Raw genomic sequence first — 24196 nt, 5'->3', positions numbered from 1 at the left:
CCCACAGGGTTGTTAACCCATGGAACCGCCTACCCGCCGAATCCGTAAATGCCAAAACTCTGTTAACTTTTAAAGTACATCTGGAAAAGATTATCAAGGCAAATAGGGGGGACCTTCGACAATCCGCCGGCTTCCTGTCCTAGTCTGAGACTACTAGTGTTAGTGGCTCAGGTAAATTAAGGTCAATATAGTTAACTTAATCATGTTGAATAATATTTATTGCGAGATATTTTCCATACATATTTGATTCCGAAACTCTTTCTCTGTGTATTAATTATATTTGTAATTGATTTTACAACATTCTTCATGTTGGGTGGCGGAGTTTACTTGAAGGTTTTCCTTTATCTCGTAACAAATGGTTTCGAAAACGTACGTGCCTGGAAATATTTCCGGTTTAAAAAATGTAACATTCAACCTAATTTTCTCATTAAATCCGCTTAGCTTATAAGTATTGTGTATAAAAATCTTTAAATTCCAAATAATTTGATGGTATAATAATTATAATAGACTGAAAGTATAGTAATTTGTGGGGTAAGAGCGGTAGATATACAGAACGCGAGGGGGATATAAGAGAAGATGAATCATCTGGTCGGCCAGAGAGTGTAATGACAGTAATGTGTTGACCTCCTCGGCTCCCTCAAGACTCCCTCCCCAGCCATGTCACCTCAGAACCACGAGCAGGTGGTGGCCCAGGCCGTCGCCAACAGGGTGAGTGAGAGGCCAGGAAGGAGGTGGTGAGGCCCTGGGGAAGTGACGTTGTAGTAGCGGAGGCTGATGCACTACACCTCTTGTCATGACTATTGTCCTCTCAGTGTTCGCAATATTGGTGTCCTAAACGGGCGCTGGTGGATAATATTTATTTTATAATAATGCGGGTTCACCCATTTCAAGGGTCACGTGAATTGGGAATTTGTGTGACACTTAATATTAATGTAGGAAAGAATTAAGGCTCAGAGCTTTACCCATAAACATGTGTGACGTCACACCAGTGAGAAACATGTAATACACATGTATAATTGGCAGTGAATGATTGAGGCAGAACATGCATATCAATAGGCTAGGACATTATCAAAAAGTGTCAAGGAGGTAATCCTCAATACTGTCTTTTTAAGATGATTAGAAAAGTCAAAACATATTATACATACATGCATTGTATGTACTAGCTCTTATCTATAAATTCAGCAATATTTGTATCACCTCTTGTATGTATGTACTTTACCTGAATAAACATTTGAATTTGAATTATGCAAATAAATGTTATTCAAATAACTGGTGACATGAATAAAACACATAACACTGTTTAACATATTAGGTTCAAAGAAGAACTTGACTAGGAAGCCAGTATTCCTAGCAGGCAACAATAAAGTGCTGTCAGCCACAGACACTGCTGTTAAATTCAATAGTTTCTTCTCGTCCATTAGCACATTCCTTACAAATGAAATCCCAGCACCTGTAGCTAATGTTAATGACAACTTCAGAGGCAGCCATCCTCAGTTTCTCTACCTATCTCCTAGTATTTCCTCAGATGTTAATGTTGTAACCCTTTCACTTTCAACTAATTCAAGCACCCCTGCTGAAATACCAACCCTAATATTCATAAAAACTTCACAGTCTTTAGTTATGGCTATTGCATTGCTCTACAAGTCACTTGAAGTCTGAACCTTCCCTGATATTCTATAAAGAAAACTAGTGTAATCAGTCAATAAAAATTGTTGATCTCACTGAAGTCAACAATTTTAGTCCAATATCAAACCTGCCCACCTTGTCCAAAATATTTGAAAATAATGTACAAAGAGCTTTATTTCTGTATAGCTAAACACAGTATAATTAGCTCTTGCCAATATAGCTTCAGACCCTCCAAAAAGTACCAGTGATACTCTTTTTTTTTTTAATATACTTGACTTAATACACTCGGCTCTTGGTAAACATGAGTACAGTACTCTGTTGTGGTTCATTTGTTGACCTGCCAAAGGCTTTTGATGATGTTAACCACAGTGATCTTCTCAAACTGCAACACTATTGAGTCAGAGGTCACTCCCCCTCAATTCCTGAAATCTTACCTCGGTGACAGGCTCCAGTATGTTTCTGTGAAAGGCGCTACTTCTCTCACCCATCCAACTAACATTGGGTGTTCCTCAGGGTAGTTAGTATACTTGGTCCATTCCTCTTTTTCATTTACATTAATGACCTTCCAAATGCCACTCAACACCTCAAGCCAGTTTTGTTTGGTGATGACACAACCTTCATTTTCTCTAACCCACTTATTCTAAATAACATTGTGAATACTGAACTAAAAGTCCATCGGTGGCAAACTGCTAACAAACTCGCCCTTAACGTTGATAGGAACATGAGGTCCTGTGATGTGTAGATTTGTGAAAATTACGTGATGTGTAGATGGGTGAAACTGCTGTTGTGTGGTGTGAATGTCCACTTGCTACTGTGAACATTATTACCAGCATTGTGTTCACTGATATCTGAACCTTGTACATAGTCTTTATTGCAGTTAGGGTTTTCTATGACACGTTAATTGCACAATACAGTAATGTTATTTATTTTGTCATTAAGTATTGCTGTGAGCACAAGCTGCATAGTGGTACTGTGAGCTGCAGCATGTGCTATCCGCAGTCACTTGCTCAGTAATGAGGCCCTCACATCTAGGGAGGGGGTGCCCACAATTTTTTATTATTTAAATTGGTGTCTGTTTACTGGAGGCCTGAGGAAGCAAATATGAGCCCCTGTGTATGCGTGGGACTTTTAAATCTCACGTGGTACATAAAATCATCCCTTTATGACTGATGTAGTGTGGTCAGATATGGTGTGACCATCCCTGTACGAGTTATGCAGTAGAAGGGTTAAAATGAATGATTTCAAGCTCATTCCAAGTGTACAATACAGTAGAGGTGGTTGACATCAGCTCAAGTAAGTATTTTAATGTAAATGGCCCTTTTAAGAGAGATACTGCACGTGTAAATTACGTATCTTTTAATACAATACAGTAATGTATGTTACAGTATATGCAGCATGAAATCTCTTCTATAATATAGGGAGAATTCATTTGGACACTACAGGGCAACAAGGCAACACAATTTTCACTTCAAAGAAAAGTAAAAAAAAAAAAATTGTTATGCATAATGCATTTTTTATTTTCTTTAAAATAAAAACAAATTATTTAGAGTAAAAGACAGTATAGTAGAGTAATTGCTATCATAATAGGCAAATTTGAGCAATAGCTGGATGCAACAATATTTTGTATGTGCAGGATGGGGGGGTCTAGTACAAATTGGTTTATTTAATCAGGAGTGCAGTGTACCATAGGGTTTATTTTATTCACTACAAATCTTTTCATATTTGTTTTTAAGAAATGATCAAAATTTAAACAGATATAAGTTTAAAGTCCATTACAACATAGTACTGTACTGTACGATATTAGAACATTTAGTGTCTTGAATAAAACCGTTTTGAATTAAGAGGTTACAATGCCTTGCAGTACTGTAGGGCACTGTACAGTATATCAAAAGCATTGGGGGTGCTGGAAAACAGACTTAGAATCTTTGAATATTAGTTCCTCTTAATTAAGTTGCACTCTGTATAATTGCATCGTTCCTGCTTCTGTTGCTGAAGCACATTTTGTTTTCCAGTATCAAAATGCAGAGAAGACGAAGGTGGACGTCATGACAGCCCTCCACAACTATCGAGGACTATCACCAAAGCTTGACAAGTTTGGTAAGGTGTGCCTGTCACCTTGTATGGGAGAATATTCTGAAATATTGCCCTTATCTAAACATAATGTTGGGGTGCCAGTATGAAAGAGTATTTAGAAATACAGTATTGTCATTAGGCAATCCAAGATGTCATGTTTGGTTGCCAGTGATTGTAGTTAGTTATTATTAAATTAATAAGTACCATATTAGCATTGCAATAGACTGGCTCTCTGATGACATTGACATCATCAGAGACATTGACGAGTCTTGGGTACAGTTTAAGCTTTTGATTCGATTCCACCAAAAGGGGATGGATGTCTGTTATGGGTTCCAAAATCTACTAGAGTACTGTATCTCTAAATATCTTTAAATAAATTTCTTTAACTTGAATGACCCATTTTGTTAAATCATTGCAGATTATCACTAATTATTGCTTTTTTTTTTTCCTTTTTATTTTTTTTTTGTTGTAAATACAATATGGCTATAATAAATCCAGTGTAATTTGCCTACAGCAAATTCTTCAAAAATATAGTACTCTATATTGGATTAATTTTTTTTCAGGTTTACTTTTTCCTGTATTTATGTACTGTACTAAGATATTTTGTTTATCAATCTTGTGTCAAGCATAAATTGTGGAAGATCTTAATAAACTCTTTGTTTGGCAAATAAAGGTTACCTATTTTTTACCTCTTGTATTTTTAGTCTTTAATGATGGCACCGATCGAGAGTTGTTGAACCTAGATGGGACGATCCCAGTCCGTTACAAAGGTGAGGGAGCGTATTAGCAACACCACTGATGCTCACGTGGCTTGAGGTTTGGCAGTGTACCATCCTGGGTTTGAGAACTAAATTATATATTTTTTTTAAAGTTTGAGCCAGTTCTGTATAGTTTATTCAAAATGTGTGGTCATGACCAAACGTCTCAAGCCTCAAGATGGGCTGTCATCTTGTAAGTGGTTTATCAGTATCATTTCAAGGAAACAGGTTACCTTTTGTTGAGATTCTTACCAATGGACTACTAAATTAGTTTAATGTGTTTCCTTCAAATGATGCCTTAGTTTCATAGATAAGGTACTGTATGTTTTGATACCTCATTTCCAGTGTAATGTTTCACAGCTTGCTCATTGAAGCTGTACATTAAAAACATTCAGTACTTTATGGATTAGCAGAGTTCAAAGATAGTGGAGAGTACCTAGAATGTTTATCTACTTGCCTTTATTGTTTGACCAATTAGTTTTCTAATGAATGATGGCATTCTAAGTATTCTTGCTTCAGTGAACAAAGCATTGTGTGTCCTGGCATTGCCAACTCAACCCTCACTGTATTTTTTCTTTTTTCTTTGCAAGTATTCCGCAGTGGCACTTCACGCTACTTACTGTGTCTTGAAGGCACGATACCTGTTACGTATAAAGGTATGGTGTGGGGTGTGGCTATTTAGTTAACTTGAGGCAAGCAATAATAAGCAGTACTGATCATATTTAGAGTCCATATAGACAGTCCCTCTGGAGTCTAAGCTAGAAATGTTCAGCTTTAAGAAAAACTGAGAGCAGTCAAAATATTACTAGTCTCTGGGCACATTTTGTGGCACTAAGGGTACTCTTTTGTTGAAAATTCTTGAAAATAGTAGGGATTTGAAAGATGCATGGGTTCCCCCTACCTTGGTTCTTACCTCATAACGCTGCTGCTCCTGCACCACTCTTTGCTGTCCTGTAATCCTGTAACCTTTGCATTTTGATATTAAATCTTTGAACTGTTGCATGTATAAAATATTCATTAATGTATCTGTATTAAAAATAAATGCATCACAACTAAGACAATTCTACGAAGCGTGTTTAATTAGGGCCTATGAGGGTGCTTTTTGTAGAAATTTGGGAGACTTGTGGATAATGTATTGGCAGTTTTACTGTGAACTATACTTAAAAAAATGGTTAATAAACTGAGTAATATTCAGGAGCGTTACAGTGATATTTTTCGTTGAGTAAAATTACAGTAAGTTCATCATGTGATGCATTAATTTTAAGTTGCTTCAGCAGTATGCATCAAATGAAGATGTGTTTTTTTTTGGCCAGCATTTCAGTGCTGATTGGTGCCAAATGATTTTAATGTCATTGCATTGCAAGCTGCCGGGGGAAATGCAGCTCACCACCTCGTTACCTTTAGCAGCCATGATGGGAAAGGGGGAATATCATGTGGTTTGCCTCCTAGGTCGTTTACTAGGCCAATATAATAGATGATGTATGATGATTTTTGTATTGTTTTTGTATTCAGATTATTTCTTCATATGGGTTTTAGTTAAGGTTAGCACATGACAATGAGATTATTACATTTCAGGGTATTTTCCTTGCTTTTACATACAGCTCTTCAATTTCATAATATAAAAATATATTTTTTTTTTATTTCAAATGGGAGGGAGGGAATTATCAGGGAAAGTGCCAAGCCATTACAACTATAGTATATAGCACGTGGAATTGGGTCAGGATAAGGATTTGGGATGGGATGGTGAAAAAGGAATGGTACCTAACCACTTGGATGATCGGGGATTGAGCGCCGACCTGCATGAAGCGAGACGTCGCTCTACCGTCCAGCCCAAGTGGTTGGGCTTGTTTCAAATGGGTGTAGCTGAAATGTACCCATCATTAACCTGAATTGTGTGTATTTTTAGCATTAAAATTTCTTTTGTTTTGCATCTTTGGCTTTAATAATTTGTAGTCACAACTTAGAAAGATTTTAAGTAACCAAAAGTTTGTAATGATAAAAGTAGCTTTACAGTATTTTGCTAGTCTTCCACCTGCCTAACATGGGGGAGAATCTATTTAACAAGACCTGCGTGGAAGTAGATTTTTGGGAGGTATAAATGCAATTTTTATATCGGAACTGGTTTTTACTTGTGGTGAAATGGCTACTGAATGTGGAATGTAGCATGAAAGGCTGGTTGTATGTTGTGGTACTAATGTTCTGTGATGCTGCCTAGCGTGTAAGGTAGAGCACTTGCCTAACAGCGATTACCGAGTAGTAAGTTCTAGTTCCTTATGTCCCACCTAGTAGCCCAGTTATTCATATACAGGTATCTCAAACCCTCATATGATGATTGTTATTTCTTGTGTGTGGGTGCCTCCCCAACCTGTGAAAGCAGATGGGATAGTGATGATGCCTGGAGATTTGTGCCGGCATTTCCAGTTAAAAGGGTTGGAAAAGAGAGTTCATTTGCTTATCATATACTGTTGGAAATATTATTAGGTTCTAGTATTTAATTTTTTTGTGCTCCTGCCACTATTACCCCACTTACAATTTTCATTGGGTAGAGAGAGAATAGTCCAGAGGAAAATAAGACAGCAATGTAGGAAAATAAATCCAAGATTCGGAGACTTGTCAGTTTACCATATCTTCCAAACACATTGATATATTAGCATCATATAGAATTGGCAAAAGTCCCACTTTCTGACTACTACCATAGCTAACAGGGCCAAGATCACAAACATAGGGCACACAAAGTGCAATCAGGACCAATATCTGCAGCTGGTCTGTACAGTGAGTTAATATTCTTGCTAGACATATTTTTCAAGCTAACAATAGAACCAGTCTCCAGGTTATCAACAAGGACCTGCTAAATGTAGTAACCAAAGCCACTTATCAGCAAGGTAAAAGAATCCAAGTTGATCCTTATCACATCCACTGCCTTTCAGGCTGCAGATTAGTCTTTATGAACTGACTTAACCCCATCATTGCTCAACACAGCATAAACACACAAAATAAATTGATTCTAAAATAATGACCTACAAGCCATCCATGCCTGTATGATTGACAAAAAGTGTCACAAGACATTGTTATCTTTGCAAGCTAATAACGCTGATAAATATCTTTTTAGTGTATATTTAATTGTGAATCATACACTCGGGTAGTGCTTCAGCAATGAATGCTCTTTCAAATCAATGGTACTGTAGTTTGTAATGGGGAAAATGCAGCATCTACTCGACATAACACAACTATGAAGACTGTGATGACAGAGTTGCAAGTGTGAATTGTGTGAAGGTGCCTGCATATGAATCTTCCCACTATATGAAGAGTGGAAGAAAATAAAGTGGATGAAACTTAATACTAATAAAGTAGCACAAGAACTCGTCAAAGGCGATCTCAATTCTCTGATTCGACACCAAACATGCCAATTTTACAAACCTGCATTTCCTAGCATTACCACTAAACGCAAATGTATGACCCTCCAAAAACTAACAAATTTGTTTGACCCATTGTGACTGCACTAGCTAAGCCATCATCTTCAAGCCACATGACACTAACAAGACGTGCCGTTCCAATTGTTGCAAAGGGTGCATGGAAGCATACCTCTTTGTTCATCAAAGTCTTAAATGCCCTCAGGATAGGACACAGACTTCCCAGATTTCTGTTTTGGGAAGTAAATACTCAATATTAGGCCTATACAGTGTTTACATACCTCTCTTAACAGCCTTACCTTCACCTCATGTCATACTGAATAAGTGGTCACAACATAATCCTGGTGTACACCTATTTTAATATAAAGTATGTCGCTAATTACCTTTTTATTAATTAGCTAATTACGAGGGGCCACGAAAGCCTGGTGGATAGCGCGCAGGACTCGTAATTCCGTGGCTCGGGTTCGATTCCCGCACGAGGCAGAAACAAATGGGCAAAGTTTCTTTCACCCTGAATGCCCCTGTTACCTAGCAGTAAATAGGTACTCGGGAGTTAGTCAGCTGTCACGGGCTGCTTCCTGGGGGTGGAGGCCTGGTCGAGGACCGGGCCGCGGGGACACTAAAAAGCCCCGAAATCATCTCAAGATAACCTCTTAACTCTTGCATTGCACTATTTTCTAAATAGATTCATTTCACAGCACTTAACAAAACTTGGCTAACTCCATGAATGCTTATTACTTAAAAAAAAAAAAACCTTCTCTATTATCCTTATACTGTATTATTCTTCTGAAGCTTTGGACATCTTAAAATCTTTCTGATGTGCTTTCTCTACTAGCTGTCTTGATGGAAATAACTGATCTACACTCACCTTCTACCACTAACCTAAACCTGTTTATTGCTGATCAATTTCTCTCTAATTTTTTTTTTTGTTCCAGTCAATATCTTACCATGTTCTGTACCTTCCCTATTACATTTGATAAATTTATGCCTCATTAATTTCTGACACACTTCCTATATTCTCCTTTATTTTATTTATTGTGTCACATCTTTCAGTCCTCTAAAACAGTATCATTGTTAAATGCCAGTCAACTAATTCCTCTCACACACCATTCTATTTTTTCCACTACATTAAATAATTTATGCATATACTGTACTTTGACACTTGTAGCTTTACATATCTCAGGTTCGTCATTGATGTATTCTCCTCTTTCATAAATTTATCAATTGGCATATTATTTGCACTCTTCTGCCATCATCAATTCCAATAGTAACTTCCTCCCATTAGACTATATAACAAGAAATATATATATGCTCTTCACTTATCTCTTCTTCACCATTTAACATTTTCCCATGTCGGTCTTAAACATTCCCATTTACCCCTCGCCAGTCTCTACTACATTTCATTACAGTATTACAGTATAGTCATCCTACCAAAAAGTTCTTCTCACTGATGACCAAACCACACACCAGAAGATGTTGAGACGACGATGTTTCAGTCCATCCTAGACCTTATCAAGTCGATTGTGATGGGAGCGAGGGAGGCACGGGCATAAGTAAGGCAAGGGTGAGGTGAGGAGTAGGTGAGAGGAGGTAATTCCTAGAAGAAGGAATTTCCTCCTTTTCCTTCTCGTTCCTCTCACTTTTTATGCCAGTTTATGCAACTCCACAGAAAATAGGCAACAATACACACATTAATGCCAGTTTTGATAGTAATGCATCAGTAACAGAATTTAGACTCATTAGTAACACTTGTAGTTTTCTCTAGGTCAATAAGTACCATTATATTGTAGAGTATGTCACATGTTCGTGTCATTTCTCCTGTCAGTGACAGAAGTCTTGGGGTCGGCTATGGTTCTGGTGTAATAAATAGTTAAAGAATAAATTTGTATATGTTAGAAAACGTTGATAAATTGAGATGCGCTCTAATATGGGTGTACTGTTTTAATCTTGTTGTACTTTTTCAAGGAACATAACTTTAAAACTGTCTATTAGTCATTAAAGGTGGTGGTGGTGGTAGTATAGTAGTTACAAGATAGGCTCAAAATTTCTTCTTTTCTTGCTAAATTTCATTGGTCATTTTCCAGTATGGCATGGTTTTATTTCAGTTCCTTTATTCCTGCCAACTGTTTGAACCTTAGGGAGAGGAGAGGTAGGGGAAGAGCCTTCTGCTTTTCTGTCTTTTTTCTGTCTTGATCATGTTTGTTCAGAGACGATCTACTCCAATACGAGTGGCATTAGTAATATTCCTAGCAATGAAATGTTGGTATAGATTCAGGGGGGCTTCTGTTAATTTCCCATAAAGACCTCGCAAAATACATTGCTGGTATTATTGGGAAACGATGGCAAATTTAGGGACAAAATTATAATGATTGTAGAGATTAATAGAGATAAGGCTCTTAATTATGCAATATTGCTATGAATACTCTAGATATACCATATCCGACAGTTACACTGACAGGAGTGGTGTGAATTAGTGTTCTTAAAATCTTACTTGCAGTGTACACTATGTTAAAAAGATTGCCTATTAAGGCTCAAGCTCCAAAGTTTCAAAGTAATAGTCAGAGCATAAAACTGTTAAAGGAATAATTATAATCTGATATTTTTGGACCAGAACTCAGGTGTTGAACTATTTTTCTGGTTACCGGAGCTATGCTTTATGGAAGCAATGTTTATCGATATTTATAACTGAATGTCAAATATGGTGGAATGAAGTATGTTTATAAGGGAGTTTTAATTTCTCAACTTTTAATATGTGGGGAAAAAAATTCTGCTATTTTGGGCCTAAGACGTTTACTACAGCAAGGCGGCGATCATTGTGAATATTCATTACGGAGAACCTTTTGATGCTTTTATTTGTCACTGTTTTGTAGAGTAGCAAAGGTAATGGAGAAATTGGCTTACAGAAGACAATGCAGACATGTATGCTTTCATGCTTTGGGGGAGGTGAATGCTAAATTATTTGTTTTGCGAACTCTCTGCCCTAAGTGCTGTTTAAAATAGAGCACTGATCATCATCCCTAATTTGTGGTCTATAATACTCTAGATATGAATACTGTATTTTGTTTGTTTTAGCTTCCAAAATGTAACCTAGTTAACAATGAATGTTAGTTTATGTGAATTTATTAGCATTCTTTTTTGGTTATTGGATTTAATGAAGGCAGTGTATGTGACTACGTGTATTTTTTTTTAGTCTGATTCTTGTTTAGCTAGTTAGGTTTGGGGATTGTTGAATTGTTTTGTTTGCACTTGAGCGTGAAACTGTTTGCACGAGTAGTTTGCCAACTTTTACTTTTGCTTTTTATGGTGTAGTTTTCTGCATGCATTTGACACTTTATTTTGACTGCTAAAGCCAGTGAGGACCTTTGTTTTGTAATAAGTTTTTACTTTCAGTGTGGGTTATATGCTTTGCTTCAGCTAACATTGTTTAAGGCATGCTTGTTGTTATTTTGTTTATAATTTGACAGTTTCTTGGATTATAATGTAAATATGTTTTTATTTGTAGTTTTGTGGTTTAACCCCTTCACTCCTGATGTGCTGGGTCTGTCACAAACCTGTTTTCAAGAATACATTGACATACCTGGCACATCAGTGCCTCAGTTATTTCCCTGAGTAATGTGATTACCTTTGTGAAGGCGAGGTGCTTATCTTGCCCAGAATGTTACTGGCATCACGTAAGCTCCACCCAGCCCCCTCCCCCCCTCCCTGTCACAAACCAATTGGGTGTTTTATCCCCCCTTCTGCCAAGCCCCTCCCTTCCACCCCCTCTAGCATGCATCATCGAACTCCTCGTGCCTCAAAGATTAGTGGGGGGGAAGATATGACATCGTTGTTGTGGAAGGTTTAAAATGGCAAGACACTGACAATGGAGATGACGGTAATGTCTCGGATATCTCGAAGCCAGGCAGAGAGGATGATGACTTGCAATCTAGTATTAAATGAAAAATTAAATACTTTTCTTGACTGAAGTGTTTAATGTCGAAGTATGAAGTATGTTGCTGGCATCATATAAGCTCCACCTACCCTGTCACTTAACTAGTTTTGTGTTGTATCCATCATAACTCCCTTTCCCTCGCCCACCATCTGATAAACAATCTTTGATCTCTGCCTTAACTTCTGCACAAGTTGGCATCCCTCGTGACGTGGGTACCGTCGGTTATAAATTTATAATTTTACACGAAGATCTATAATACACTTTTTTGAAGGCTAACAGAATGGAAAATGAATGTGCCATTAATAGTGGTCAGTATTACCCACAAATTGAAGTCATATTGCAGATGTGTAGCAATTGCTCGATACGACACTAGAGAATCAAATCTACACGATGGAGCGAAGGGGTTAATTTTTTTATGTGTTGGTAGCTGCGTGTGTCTCTGTGTTAATGTTTTTTTCACTTAAATTATTATTAATTTTGTTTACTCTTAAGCTTATGCTGATAATGCAGTTTGGGATATGAAACATAAATTACAGGTGTAGGGTATGGCAAAGTGAGTGTTGTGATAAAAATACAATAGTTCTGCTGATATTATAAATCCTTGTTATTGTCCCTTATTTTAATGTAGCACAAAGGACATTTGATTAATATAGTTTTGGCCGCTATTTTATTTATATTTTTGATCTTATCAAATTTATAAGTTAGTGTAAATGACAAATTATTCTTAATACTGCAGTAAAATTTGATGGCTAGGGGGTCATGATTCATATACTTAATTGTTGTTACTCAAAATCAAATTCAGAGCTTTGCCTGCAATTTTGACTTCTTGTAAACCTGTGCATGGTTATCTTATAAAGGCATCTTACGTATTATTCAGGTGCAGTTTACAACATTCCAATCTGCATATGGCTGTTGGACAACCATCCCTTTTCCTCTCCCATGGTATATGTCAAGCCAACTCCAGACATGCTCATCAAGGCCTCTCGTCATGTCGACCAGAACGGGAAAGTGTATCTTCCCTATTTACACGAATGGAACTTGGTAAGGGGCTTTTTGACCTTCAGATGTAGCTCCTCCATTTGCCTTTTTAAAAGCCAAATAATTTGGCAATTGTCAGTTTTAATGTGCACTGTATCCCCCATCTCTATGGTCAACCTATTTGACCAAAGAGATGGGGATTATTCACTTGTTGATTTCACAACTTATAATTGTAGATATTTATTATTGTAGCTATGATTAGCCTTTAGTGAACACTGGACACAATTCTGTTTGCCCTTATCACATTTGTTCTCTGTTTGCCTGTGTTAAATTGTTGTTCTCTATTTGCCCTTATGGCATTATTATTCTCTCTTTGCCCTTATTAAAATGGCTGTTCTCTGCCCTTATTACATATGCTGTTCTCTGTTTGCCCTTGTTATATTGCTGTTTTCAGTTTACAGCTATTACACTGCTGTTCTCTGTTCACCCTTATTACACTTCTGTTCTCTGTTTACCCCTAATTGTCTCTCTTACCTTGTATTCAATGCTTAATTTTCATGCAAAATGAGGTATTGTACATTTGCTCATAACATAATACTATAGTAATATAGTTTAGGCTGGTGTAATTAGGTCAGCGGAAATTTTTGTATTTATTTGGGACTAAATAATAGTTGAAATGAAGGGCTACAGGTATTACTTTGAAAGGTATTTCAACTGCTCAGTTTACTTGCTTTCATTAGGAATGAAAAGAAGGAAAGCATTAGGAAAAGGGGTTGAAAGGCACAAGGAGTTGAACCTGATCTCTTCCTTGACCTTTCACACACAGTAGTCTCACAGTTGGTTAACACTTGAACAGTCTGATGATACATTTTAATGGCATCCACAATTATTTATTTTAGGTTCTAATGACACTTCAATGCGTCGTCTGATCTCGGAATTTGGTACACAATTTGTGTATTTGTCGAGAAGCGTTGGAGAACTACTGGACTATTAGCCAGAGTAAATGGGGGCAATGCTTAAAACCCTGCTTGGGCTTCAGTTGTAAGCTTCAGGAATCCTAGAGGGTTCAGTGCAATCCCTGGTTGAATTGCTTTTGACCATGTCTTGGTGTGGTGGTCTAGGGCACCAGCTTGGGAGTACCTAGTGAGCAAGTTAGAATCCTCCTCGTGGCTCCTACCAGTTTTCTCATTGATACAACACAATAATGTGATTGCATTGTGAATATGACCAGTGTTTGCTTTTAATGAAGATTATTAAACTTGTGGCTAACAGCAGTAAGGTAAATGTAAACTGTTGAAGTAAACAAATTAAAATATGTACCTCTAAGAATTTGTCAGTCTTTGCCACCAGAACTATCTTTCCAGGTTGAAAGAAAATGAGATGAGTAAGGAAGAAGTATTCTTCTTGAGGAGTAAAGTGATGTCATTATCCTTATCTGGAATGTACAGATATTAGGAATCTGCAATCTCTGTGGCCAGGCTTTTGAAACACCCTGTACACTTTCTTGTTCCAATCTTCATCTCATACTTTTCTAGATACTGAAAACTTATTTTTCCTAACCTAATTTCATAGTTCAGTGGATATGGATCAACATCTGCCTTTTCAATTAATTTCCTCTGTGAAATCATTGCTTATTTCTTTTAGGCATTACATTATGTATTCCTGTTACGTAGGTCATAGATCCCTTGTATTTTATACCACTCGTATGAAGTTTACAGAGAAAACTTTCTACTATGATATTAAGCTTTTTTCAATCTTTACAGATGAAAGTGACTTTATTTTCAGAATTCATCAGATTTGCCGGGTCTTATCCAGATTATGATCATAACATTCAGTGAAATGCCACCAGTATACTCCAAGCCTAAGAGTGCACAGCCCGCCACAGGATCACCGTATCCCACGCCATACCCTACTAACCCTCCAGGTGTGCTCTCTCTCCATATATATGAGTCTGTACATTGTGGGATAAATGGGGCTTGAGTTTGGATTTGGAGTGTTTGGGCCTGCCAGTTAGCACCCATTGTTGAATTGTATATCAAGGTGTAGAATATAATGCAATACAATAAGTTGTTTTTCTGATAAATGCAGGGCAATAGTCTCCTTGAGCTACATATTTTGGCCTTGATGTAAGATAAAACATTAATGCCAAAATAGGTGAAGCACTTAAATTCAAAGGAAATTTGCATTATCGATGTTATGCAGGCCAAGTTGGGGCTAATTACATGGAAACCACTGACAGCTTGGCTTTGGCGGAGGCCACTCTCACGATATGAGAACAAAACAACACGCCAGACGATGAGGAGACGACGACATTTCGGTCTGTCCTGGAGCATTATCAAGTTGATTGTCAATTTGTTACTGGTCCAGGACGGATCAAAATGTCGTCGTCTCCTCATCCTCTGGTGTGTGGTTTAGTTTTCGTAACCCAGAAAGACACTTTTTTTTTTATTTCGCTTAATTTTATATTTTTTAGGGGGTTAAGAAGTGTTTTTTTTTTTAGTAATGTTTAGATATATATATTTTAATGGTAGAGGAATGAAAAGTTGATTTTGGAATAGAAGATTATTCAATATAACCTTAATTTAATTTGTACCAAATTTGCTAATGTCTTTTATGAAACACATCTGTTGTTGTTGTTGTTGTAGATTCAGCTACTGGTACTTGGAACAAAAGTTCCAAGTAGCCTTGGGTATGGTGAGCCCATAGTGGACTTTGATGCTTGTATCAAGTACCTACTATGTATGTGTGTATAATTTGTAACATTATTTGCCATTGTGATTTTGTTCATTTTTAGATTTTTAGTTTCTACCACAGATGTGGCCAGTCAATTATACAGTGCTAACCAGCATATATGCATTTTCTTAGTGTCTTTCAGGGACTGGATTAAAGATCTGTTAGACAACATATAAACTAGTAAGTTACTGAATACTCAATATCAGACAGCTTACTTTTATTTACATTTTCTGTGGGGAGCCCTGTCGGCTTCCTGGAACTTTCGGTCTGATATGCGATACATTATTATAGGGCATTAGTCAATGGAGTTCAGCCTACCCGGGGACCACAAGCCAGAACCTGGGGCCAGATTCACAAAGCAGTTACGCAAGTACTTACGAACCTGTACATCTTTTCTCAATCTTTGGTGGCTTTATTTACAATTATTAAACAGTTAATGAGCTCCGAAACACCGGGAGGCTGTTTATAACAATACTGTAACAACAGTTGATTGGGAAGTTTTCATGCTTGTAAACCGTTTAATAAATGTAACTAAAGCCGTCAGAGATTGGGAAAGATGTACACGTTCGTAAGTACTTGCATAACTGCTTCATGAATCTGGCCCGTAGACCCCTCAGAGAGGCACAGGGAGCAATGGCCTCTGGAAAAGCCCCCCCCTGTGGTTGGGGGTATTCCTTCTATGCCATCGACTGGGGTTAGGAACCCAGACAAAACCCGTAACAAAACAAACCCCACTTACCAAGTGAGGTTTGTTTTGTTATGCCTACCTTTCTGGGTTCCTAACCCCAGTTGATGGCATAGAAGGAATACCCCAAACCACAGGATGGGTTTTCCAGAGGCCATTGCTCCCCTTGCCTCTCTGAGGGGGCCAGGTTCTGGCTCGTGGTCCCCGGTAGGCTGAACTCCATTGACTAATATATCACATATCAGACCGATAGCTCCAGAGAGCCTCCAGGCTCACCCAGAAAATGGGTTTTTCATTACATTCAACGCTGGTTTTTTGCAGGATATATGCCAATGCCTGGAGGTGGTCCAAGCCTGCCATATCCCCCAGCTCAGCCAACCGCTTCCGGAGCGTATCCGCCTTATCCATCACAACCTGGCTATCCACCCACAAGTACCCCATATCCAGTCTATCCCCCAACTAGCTCAACAGGGTACCCACCTTCCCAGCCTGGTGGACCCCCTGCAACCTACCCCCCACCATACACCCCTGGAATACAATACCCCTCATATCCATCCACCACCTCTTCGAACCTACCTACTCAGGTGAATCTTTCTTAACTCTTGTGCTGATAAACTGTTAAGTGTGAAGTATATCCATGGGTAAAGAGGTTTTAAAAGGACAAAAAAATTAGTAATCAACTTGCCCTATTTGAATGTTTTTTTTTCTGTGAAGAGCCGCTACGGCTTCCCGGAGCTATACTGGGCAAAAATTGCTAACCGAAAGCCGAACGAGCAAGCAGACCTCCCCAATCAAAAAACGAGCAAACAAGCATGACACCACAGCCTCCACGCTGCTGTCTGCGCAACTCCCACCTTCCCAGGAGGAGAGAGGGGGTGTTTCAGACCTCCCATGCTGGCTACCCAACCCCAGTTCTGAAGGTGTTATGTTGGGTGGCGGTCGATCGACTCGGGCTCCAATCCTTGAGCATAGCTGTACCTGGTGGTGGTGTGCTGTGGTGTGGTTGTGTGCGAACCAGGAGTAATTCCAGAAGTACTGGAGCTGCATGCGCTTAGGGTCCCCCCTTCCCTAGGTGCCCTGTAAGTACAGTACTACCCTTGCAGTTTAGGGTTATCTTCCATAAGCCGTTCGGGAGCTACCTCCACAGGGTTCTTTTGCTGCTCGGTGATTGCCCACCCTTGGGGTCAGTTGGGGTTGTTCCTGCCTCTATTGGAAATCAAGTTGTGGAAATCATAAAATGCAAATGAAGTGCTAAACAAGTTGAATCTGAATCTTGGGTTAGGAGGTAGTATCGTCACTGGCTGGGGCGCAAAGTACTGTGCAGCTGTCTGATACAGGCATACCTCAGTTTAAGAGTTTAATTGGTTCCTGGAGACGCCTCGTATTCCGAAAACTCGTATACCGAAGCTAATTTCCCCATAAGAAATAAAGGGAAATGAATTAATCCGTTCCTGACTACCCCAAAAACCTCACATCAAACTAAATTTTTATACCTAATTCATCTAAATGAACCTACAAAACTATGTTCAAGTTATTACTTACCTTGCGGTTGAATGCTGTAGGCGTATGGAAGATGGTGAGGAGGGGGGAGGAGGAGAGGAGTTACTGTTTGGAAGGGGAGTCCCCTTCCATTATCACATCAGGCAGTGAAGACCTTTCTGATGTGCTCTCCCTGGGACGTTTTATCTGAGTGCCACTAGGTCCTGGTTGAGGCTCACTGCTCGATTTCCTCACCACAAATCTGTCCAAACCCTGGCTTTCTCACAAATAATGGCCTCCGAAACACTGTCACCCATTAACTCCTTGTGTATCCAAATTAATAACAACTTTTCCACTTCAAGTATTTGTGGTCTTTGTTTCGTTATTGTTCTGACTCCTTTTGCCTCTTTAGCACTCATAATCTCATTTTTCTTCTTAAGTATAGTGCATATTGTTGATGTGGCTTTGTTGTACTGCCTACAAAGTTCAACAACACGTGTACCGTTCTCATGCTTCCGAATGATCTCTTGTTTCTCCTCTATTGTCATCCTCACATGGGCTTTCTGGCCTTTATCCTTACCACTGGCTTTCTTGGGACCCATGGTGAGATATATAATAACAAATTATGTAGTCAAATCACCAAAAATCCGCGAGAAGAATTGATGTGGGGTAGTCACTGGGCGCGAGACAATGGTAAACTGAGGGGCGGAGGGGTGGAGGGGCGACGATCGCCGAACCACCACGCGCTGGGGTCGGCCTGTACGCGTATCAACAAACTCGTGTCCCAAGGTAACCCTCGCGTTCTGAGACATATTTTTCGAGGAAATCCTGCTCGTATTCCGAAAAACTCGCATACAGGGACACTTGCATTCCGAGGTACCACTGTATACACATAGCTGGCAGTTTTGTTCCCCTGTGGACGTTGTGCTTTTGCGGGGATTTTCTTTTCTTTTTGTTTTGTTTGCCTTCTGGGGGTCTGCCTTGTGTGACTGTAGGTCCACTTGTATTTTTGATGGCCCTCCTCTAGGTCCCCGTGATTATACACGTCGCAGGGGTTCAGCTTTTAGTGTGTTTGCTTGGTAGCTCTGGGATAACCGGTTAGCAGTACCTTGCCTGGGCTTTCCTTAGCAGACAGCCTAAGGGGCCCTGGAAACCCCCATTGGGGCTCATTAATCCGATGGACGAGACCTCCGAGTCCCACCTCGCTTTGTGCGAGTTTGAAGGTTGCTCTGTCCCCTTGTCTCAGGGTGACATTCACCATCTTTGCCTCCTCCATGCTGCCTGTTGGGTCAATGACATCTTTGACTCGGAGTTTTGCGAGTGGTATTCCATGCATGTACTCCAGTCCACTGTTACTGATATTTGGGTGCAGGCAGCGTCTGCGTTGCATGCGAGGTTTTGGTTGCTGCAATGCGCTTGGTTGGTTGTCTTTCCAGATGCCCTGCAGCTGCCCCATTTGTGTTATAGATGAGGGCCTCTGAACTGGGGTTGAGTAGCCAGCGTGGGAAGTCTGGGACTCACCTTCCCCCCCTGGTACCCCCCCCCACCAAGGGGGGGGGGAGTTGTGCAGACAGCGGTGCAGCGGCTGTAGTGACGTTATGCTTGTTTGCTTGTTTTCTGATTGGGGAGTTCTGCTTGCTTGTTTGGCTTTCGGCTAGCAATTTTTCACCAGCTGTATTTTTTTTTGGGGGGGGGGGGGATTCCTACCTTTCTGAGTGCCTGAACTGGTAGATGGCAGATACAGACTGTTCCCAACCACACTGGGGTGTCTATAGGCCATTGCTCCTTGTGCCTCTCTGAGGGGGGCCAAGTTCTGGCGCTAGTCCTTGAAGGCTTGGAACGCCATTGATTGACTGTTGCCACGGTCTAATATATATACACATCAGCCCGATATAGCTCCGGGAAACCTCCAGGTCTCACCCAGAAAATAGCGTTTTATTTCATTCAATGCTGGTTTTTTATGATAAATACAAAGGTTTGTAATTTTAATTTCTTTTAGGGTTTTAGAATTAAAATTTGTAATATAAAAGTTGATAACAACGCCAGATATTTGTTTGAAATTTTGTTTTATCTATTTTCCTTCCTAAGTCACTTTTTTAATTTTTCCTTTGTGGATACATTGTTGAGGCTGTCTGAGCCCCAGCATATTGGCAAACCAAAATGTGGAATTTGACGGCAGATGGTTTTAATGCTATTGCAGTCCTAAATGTTATGTTCATGTTCCAGTACGTATAATAATGAGTTAACTTGCCTTGGCACTTTAATAAACTAATGCAAACCCTCATACATGTCTCCCTCCTATAAATAATACAAATGATGTTTTGTGTTATTCATTTGTGAGTTGGCCTTATAACTAGTTTGTCTTGCAGCCCACAACTACTGAGACAAATACAACAACTGCAAGTACTGGCACTATAACAGAGGAGCACATACGTGCATCGCTAATCTCGGCTGTAAGCGACCGGGTTCGTGCTAAACTTCGTGACAGCTATGGAGGTGCTCAAGCCGAGGTCTCTGTATTGAGGCAGCAGCAAGCTGACCTTAATGAAGGCAAGACCAAGGTTGAGGGACTGATAAGCAAATTAGAACAGGAACAGGTAAATTTCGTGAAAGCTATTTTGTTGCATAATACATGTGTACAGTATATTTGAAGTGCAAAGGATTTCATTCTTAAGTTGGGCCAGCATTGGAAGGAAACGGGTATCATTCTTATTGTTCTACCATAGGTAAAACATCGTTTAGACATGACCTAATCGACTGTTTGCTCAAATATATTGATTTTCTACTGTTTTAGGCTGAATTAGACAAGAATGTAAGAGTACTGAGGGAGAGGGAAGCAGAAATCAAATCTGTGCTGTCTCGGCTCTCATCTGCTACAGAGCCTCTAGATGTTGACGAGGCAGTTACCACCACCGCTCCTCTTTACAAACAGTATGTATATAATTGCTCATTAGTAAAACAAGAAATTGTTTTACTAATGAGAAATTGTGATTTGGATTTTTTATTCATAAGTATTTTTATGGAATTTATCAGTACAAAAGTGCATTGTGCTTTTAATAATGACATGTTCTCTATTGTGTTAAGAACTAGGACTTTTATTCATTTTCAGTATCTGCCATTAAGTTAGTTTGTAATGCTTTTACATATGATGGTAGTTTTGATTTTTTGGAACCTGCATATCTTGTTTGTTAACATCCAGTCAGCTTCACTCCACTTCTCTCACATGTCTTCCATGTCTTATGTCCTTGGAAAAGTGCAAACCATCCTCTCTACAAAACACGATCCACCTACACACTCTCTCGTTTCTTTCTTGCATTATGAAGCTCCCATTTTCACTTCTTAGGTTATTTCACCTTTTGTCTTGTTTATCCTTTCCATTTTTATTCTCTGCTTATGCCCAAGCTATCTTAACACTTTTTCTAGTTATATTTAAATGTGTTTTGGTTTCAGGCTATTAAATGCATATGCTGAGGACCAAGCTACACAGGACGCTATTTATTACTTGGGCGAGGCATTACGACGAGATGTGATTGATTTGGACCTGTTCTTGAAGCATGTCCGCTCTCTTTCTAGGAAGCAGTTTCAGTTGCGTGCAACAATGATCAAGTGTCGAGCCAAGGGCAATATGGCTGGCTAAGTTGTGGAAATCATAAAATGCAAATGAAGGGCTAAAAATGGTTGAATCTGTTAAGAGGCAGAGCTAGATGTATCATCCTTTTAGTTTTGTAAATTAAGTTTTGTTAAGTATCATATATGGTATTAGAATATGGTTTTAGAGCAAGATTTGCCTGGTTATACAGTCAGCATCGCTTGTTGCCATTTTTAGATGTGCAATTTCTCCACCTACAACCACATCTGTGGTTGTTTTACGGAACATCACAAGGTTGTGTGTTACAAGTAGGCCTACACATCACAGGGTCGTGTGTTGCAAGTAGGCCTTCACATTCAGTTATTGTTGTGTTAATGTTCATCCATCACATTTCATTGGTTACATATTTTGGATCATTACTGTATTTCCATTGTAGAATTTTAACAAATGGTTCACACTAAAAAATGATTAAACTTCTAAAAAAATCATAAGAAAATGTAAGCAGATTCAATTAGGGTTTTATCTAAAAACCAAATGGTAATTCCTGTAATAGGTGTGTTTAATATTGCCTCAGCCATTAATAATTATATAAACTCATGACGTTTAGTAAACAGAATCTTTATTTCTTAATTTTGCACAGAAATACAATTCCACGAAGTGTAAATAAAGGAATTTTTATATGCCTTTAAGTTCATATTTTGTTTTGTGAAATTAAGCAGCAAAACGTGTTTACCACGAGTTGTCACGCGTTGACACGTCCTGCTAGGGGTTGCTGGGGATAGTGATCATTGTTGTTAAGAATTTAACATCTCAAAGTGGCTAAAGTTCTCATCTTTTCCAGCATTTTATTTCATGCTTTGACCATTAAGAAAGGATTTAGTAAGTGCAGTCTGTACTAGAGTACAGTAATTTTAACTAAATTAGTTTGGGTTTGACATAGATCATGGGTATGAACACATGGGGGCACTGCTTGCTTGATGATGATTGCACTGTAATTATACCTTCTTTCATGTGCTTCAATTGAATTTTGTGTTTCTTATACACTCAAAATTTTCCTTAACCATAGAAAATATAAATTGCACTAAATATTTATTATTAATTTTGTTACACAAAAGTTGTCACAATTGTCTGTTTATATTATATCTATCATATTTTTCCAGTTATCACTGTTACTTGTTTTTAATACCATATATGACTGATAGGCTTAGTAGTGTTACTGTTTTGCCTTTGCAATCAAGGTTAGCTATTTGGAGTGTTGAAATGTCAAGTGGACGTGTGTTTTGAGAGAGCTTGAATGTGAGAACTTTTCAAAAGATCTGCCACTATTAATGTATTATATATTCTAATAGTTCTCCTACATTATTGCTACACTGCATTTACCAGAAGCTCACCTGTTGTAGAGATAGGAGAAAAATGCAGTTGTAGATTTAGTATGTCCTAAAACAGGGAATGTATAGTAATCAGTACCTCAGGTTTCAGAGAAGGAATATCACTATTCAAGAGTATTCAAAGTTATTTGGAGGACTTTCAGACCTAATTGTATGTGCTTTAGTTTAGTTTTGGGGGCAAAGTGTAGCAGTGGCACTTGGAGGAGTCTGCATATTTGTGGGGATTGCTCTGACTCAGGTAGGGAAAGGATGGGTTTACATTATGCATGCCTTGTAGCAAGTATCTGCCTCTGCATTAACTGGGTGCTTCATCATCACAGTTGCATCATGTCACACGTGCATGTTGTGTCGTGGAGTAAGTCATGTCTGCACTGCCGAGTTGCATTATCAAGTTCACAGTCTGTGTTATGCATATTATTTGTGGTGTTTTGTTTTATTATATAAGATGTTTCAGTATTATATCGTTTGGTTTTTTGATTTAGGAAACGTTATCTGCAAACTGATTAAAATGAAATATTGCGCACATGATATATTACATGTGCTATATTTTATTGTTTCTTCTTACTGAGTGCAAGAGTAAGACAGCATAGGGAAAGTCTACATGTCTAGACCACTGACCATGTCCAAGTGGCCAAGACCAGAAGATGTAACAGCAGAATGAACTTTTGCCAAAGAAATCTTCGCACTCATGTTCCATTGTGCTTGCTTTAAATGCTGACTGAACGGTGAATAATTGGCTCCAGGAATAATGACCAATGCACTTGCAATGCATTGTATTTGCTTTAATGGCTGAATGAAGAGGGCATAATTGGCACTGGGAATATTGACCAATGCATTGTGTCCCAGGGAGCTGTTGCTCTGGTCCAGGAAATATTTTTTCTAAGTCACTTGAATATACTCATGACAAAACTGTAATACTGTATATGAAGTTGCACATTTTTGCTTTAATATGTATAATTGATTCAAGACTGTTTGTGTAGCATTTCCATTCATGTTGAGCATCCCTTTGTATTTTGAATTCTTTTGATTTTGTAAGTACTTTCTCATAAATAAAGTTTAAGTGACTAACTACTTGTCAGTACTATCTTCGTTTATACCTAAGTGTCGGCACTCCAGTATGTCTTGCTGCATTTTATCTTGCAATGCATTTGATTTTGTTGAGAATAGTCCGAGAGTAGTATTGCTTCTTTTGTGATTTGAGACAGCATTCTAGGTAAAGGCGACCGCTGTATTTTAAGAAATATAGCATAACACTTCAGCATTAACACTTTCACATCACTTTTTTGTTCTTCGGGTAAACAATGAATGATGTATATAATAACACTTGTGGGTAAAAGAATTCTAACATGTAGGTGACTAAAAATTTACACACAGTCTGTTAATTGAAGGGTTCTTGTAAAGTTTTGAGAATTTCCTCCTAGCCATAGATGTATAGATGAGAGTACTACTAATTGTTTATGAAATAAAAAGAATTTACGGTAGCTTAGCAGGACAGTTTTATGATAATTTTAAAATTATTACAAGTTTTGGTAGTGTATTGGCATTG

At 38.6% G+C, this 24196-nt stretch overlaps 1 protein-coding gene across 4 annotated transcripts; it reads left to right on the top strand.

Moving 5' to 3' along the window:
• The first annotated feature begins 557 nt into the window (after positions 1-557).
• On the top strand, positions 558-23718 carry TSG101 (tumor susceptibility gene 101). 4 transcript variants are annotated; one of them, XM_045767894.2, is made up of 10 exons: positions 558-708; positions 3639-3723; positions 4404-4469; positions 5048-5113; positions 12676-12839; positions 14562-14700; positions 16516-16778; positions 20043-20270; positions 20468-20604; positions 21124-23718. In XM_045767894.2, the coding sequence occupies exons 1-10, from the start codon at positions 658-660 to the stop codon at positions 21308-21310; spliced, it is 1386 nt and encodes a 461-aa protein (XP_045623850.1). In that variant the 5' UTR covers positions 558-657; the 3' UTR covers positions 21311-23718. The 4 variants fall into 4 exon arrangements, with proteins under 4 accessions (XP_045623850.1, XP_045623852.1, XP_045623851.1 ...); XM_045767896.2 differs by lacking the exon at positions 4404-4469; XM_045767895.2 differs by lacking the exon at positions 5048-5113.
• The last annotated feature ends 478 nt before the right edge of the window (positions 23719-24196 follow it).

The sequence above is a fragment of the Procambarus clarkii genome, chromosome 91, assembly GCF_040958095.1.
Source record: "Procambarus clarkii isolate CNS0578487 chromosome 91, FALCON_Pclarkii_2.0, whole genome shotgun sequence".
In the NCBI taxonomy this organism is placed as follows: Eukaryota; Metazoa; Arthropoda; class Malacostraca; order Decapoda; family Cambaridae; genus Procambarus; species Procambarus clarkii.
The sequence above is the reverse complement of the archived record's forward strand: the minus strand, read 5'-3'. Positions and strand labels throughout refer to the sequence as shown.

Excerpts from the sequence above, each read along its gene's own strand:
- TSG101 (XM_045767894.2), top strand. The coding sequence starts at position 658 with ATGTCACCTCAGAACCACGAGCAGGTGGTGGCCCAGGCCGTCGCCAAC. Across the intron at positions 709-3,638 it reads CCCAGGCCGTCGCCAACAGG|TATCAAAATGCAGAGAAGAC; the intron begins GTGAGTGAGAGG and ends TTTGTTTTCCAG. Across the intron at positions 3,724-4,403 it reads ACCAAAGCTTGACAAGTTTG|TCTTTAATGATGGCACCGAT; the intron begins GTAAGGTGTGCC and ends TTGTATTTTTAG.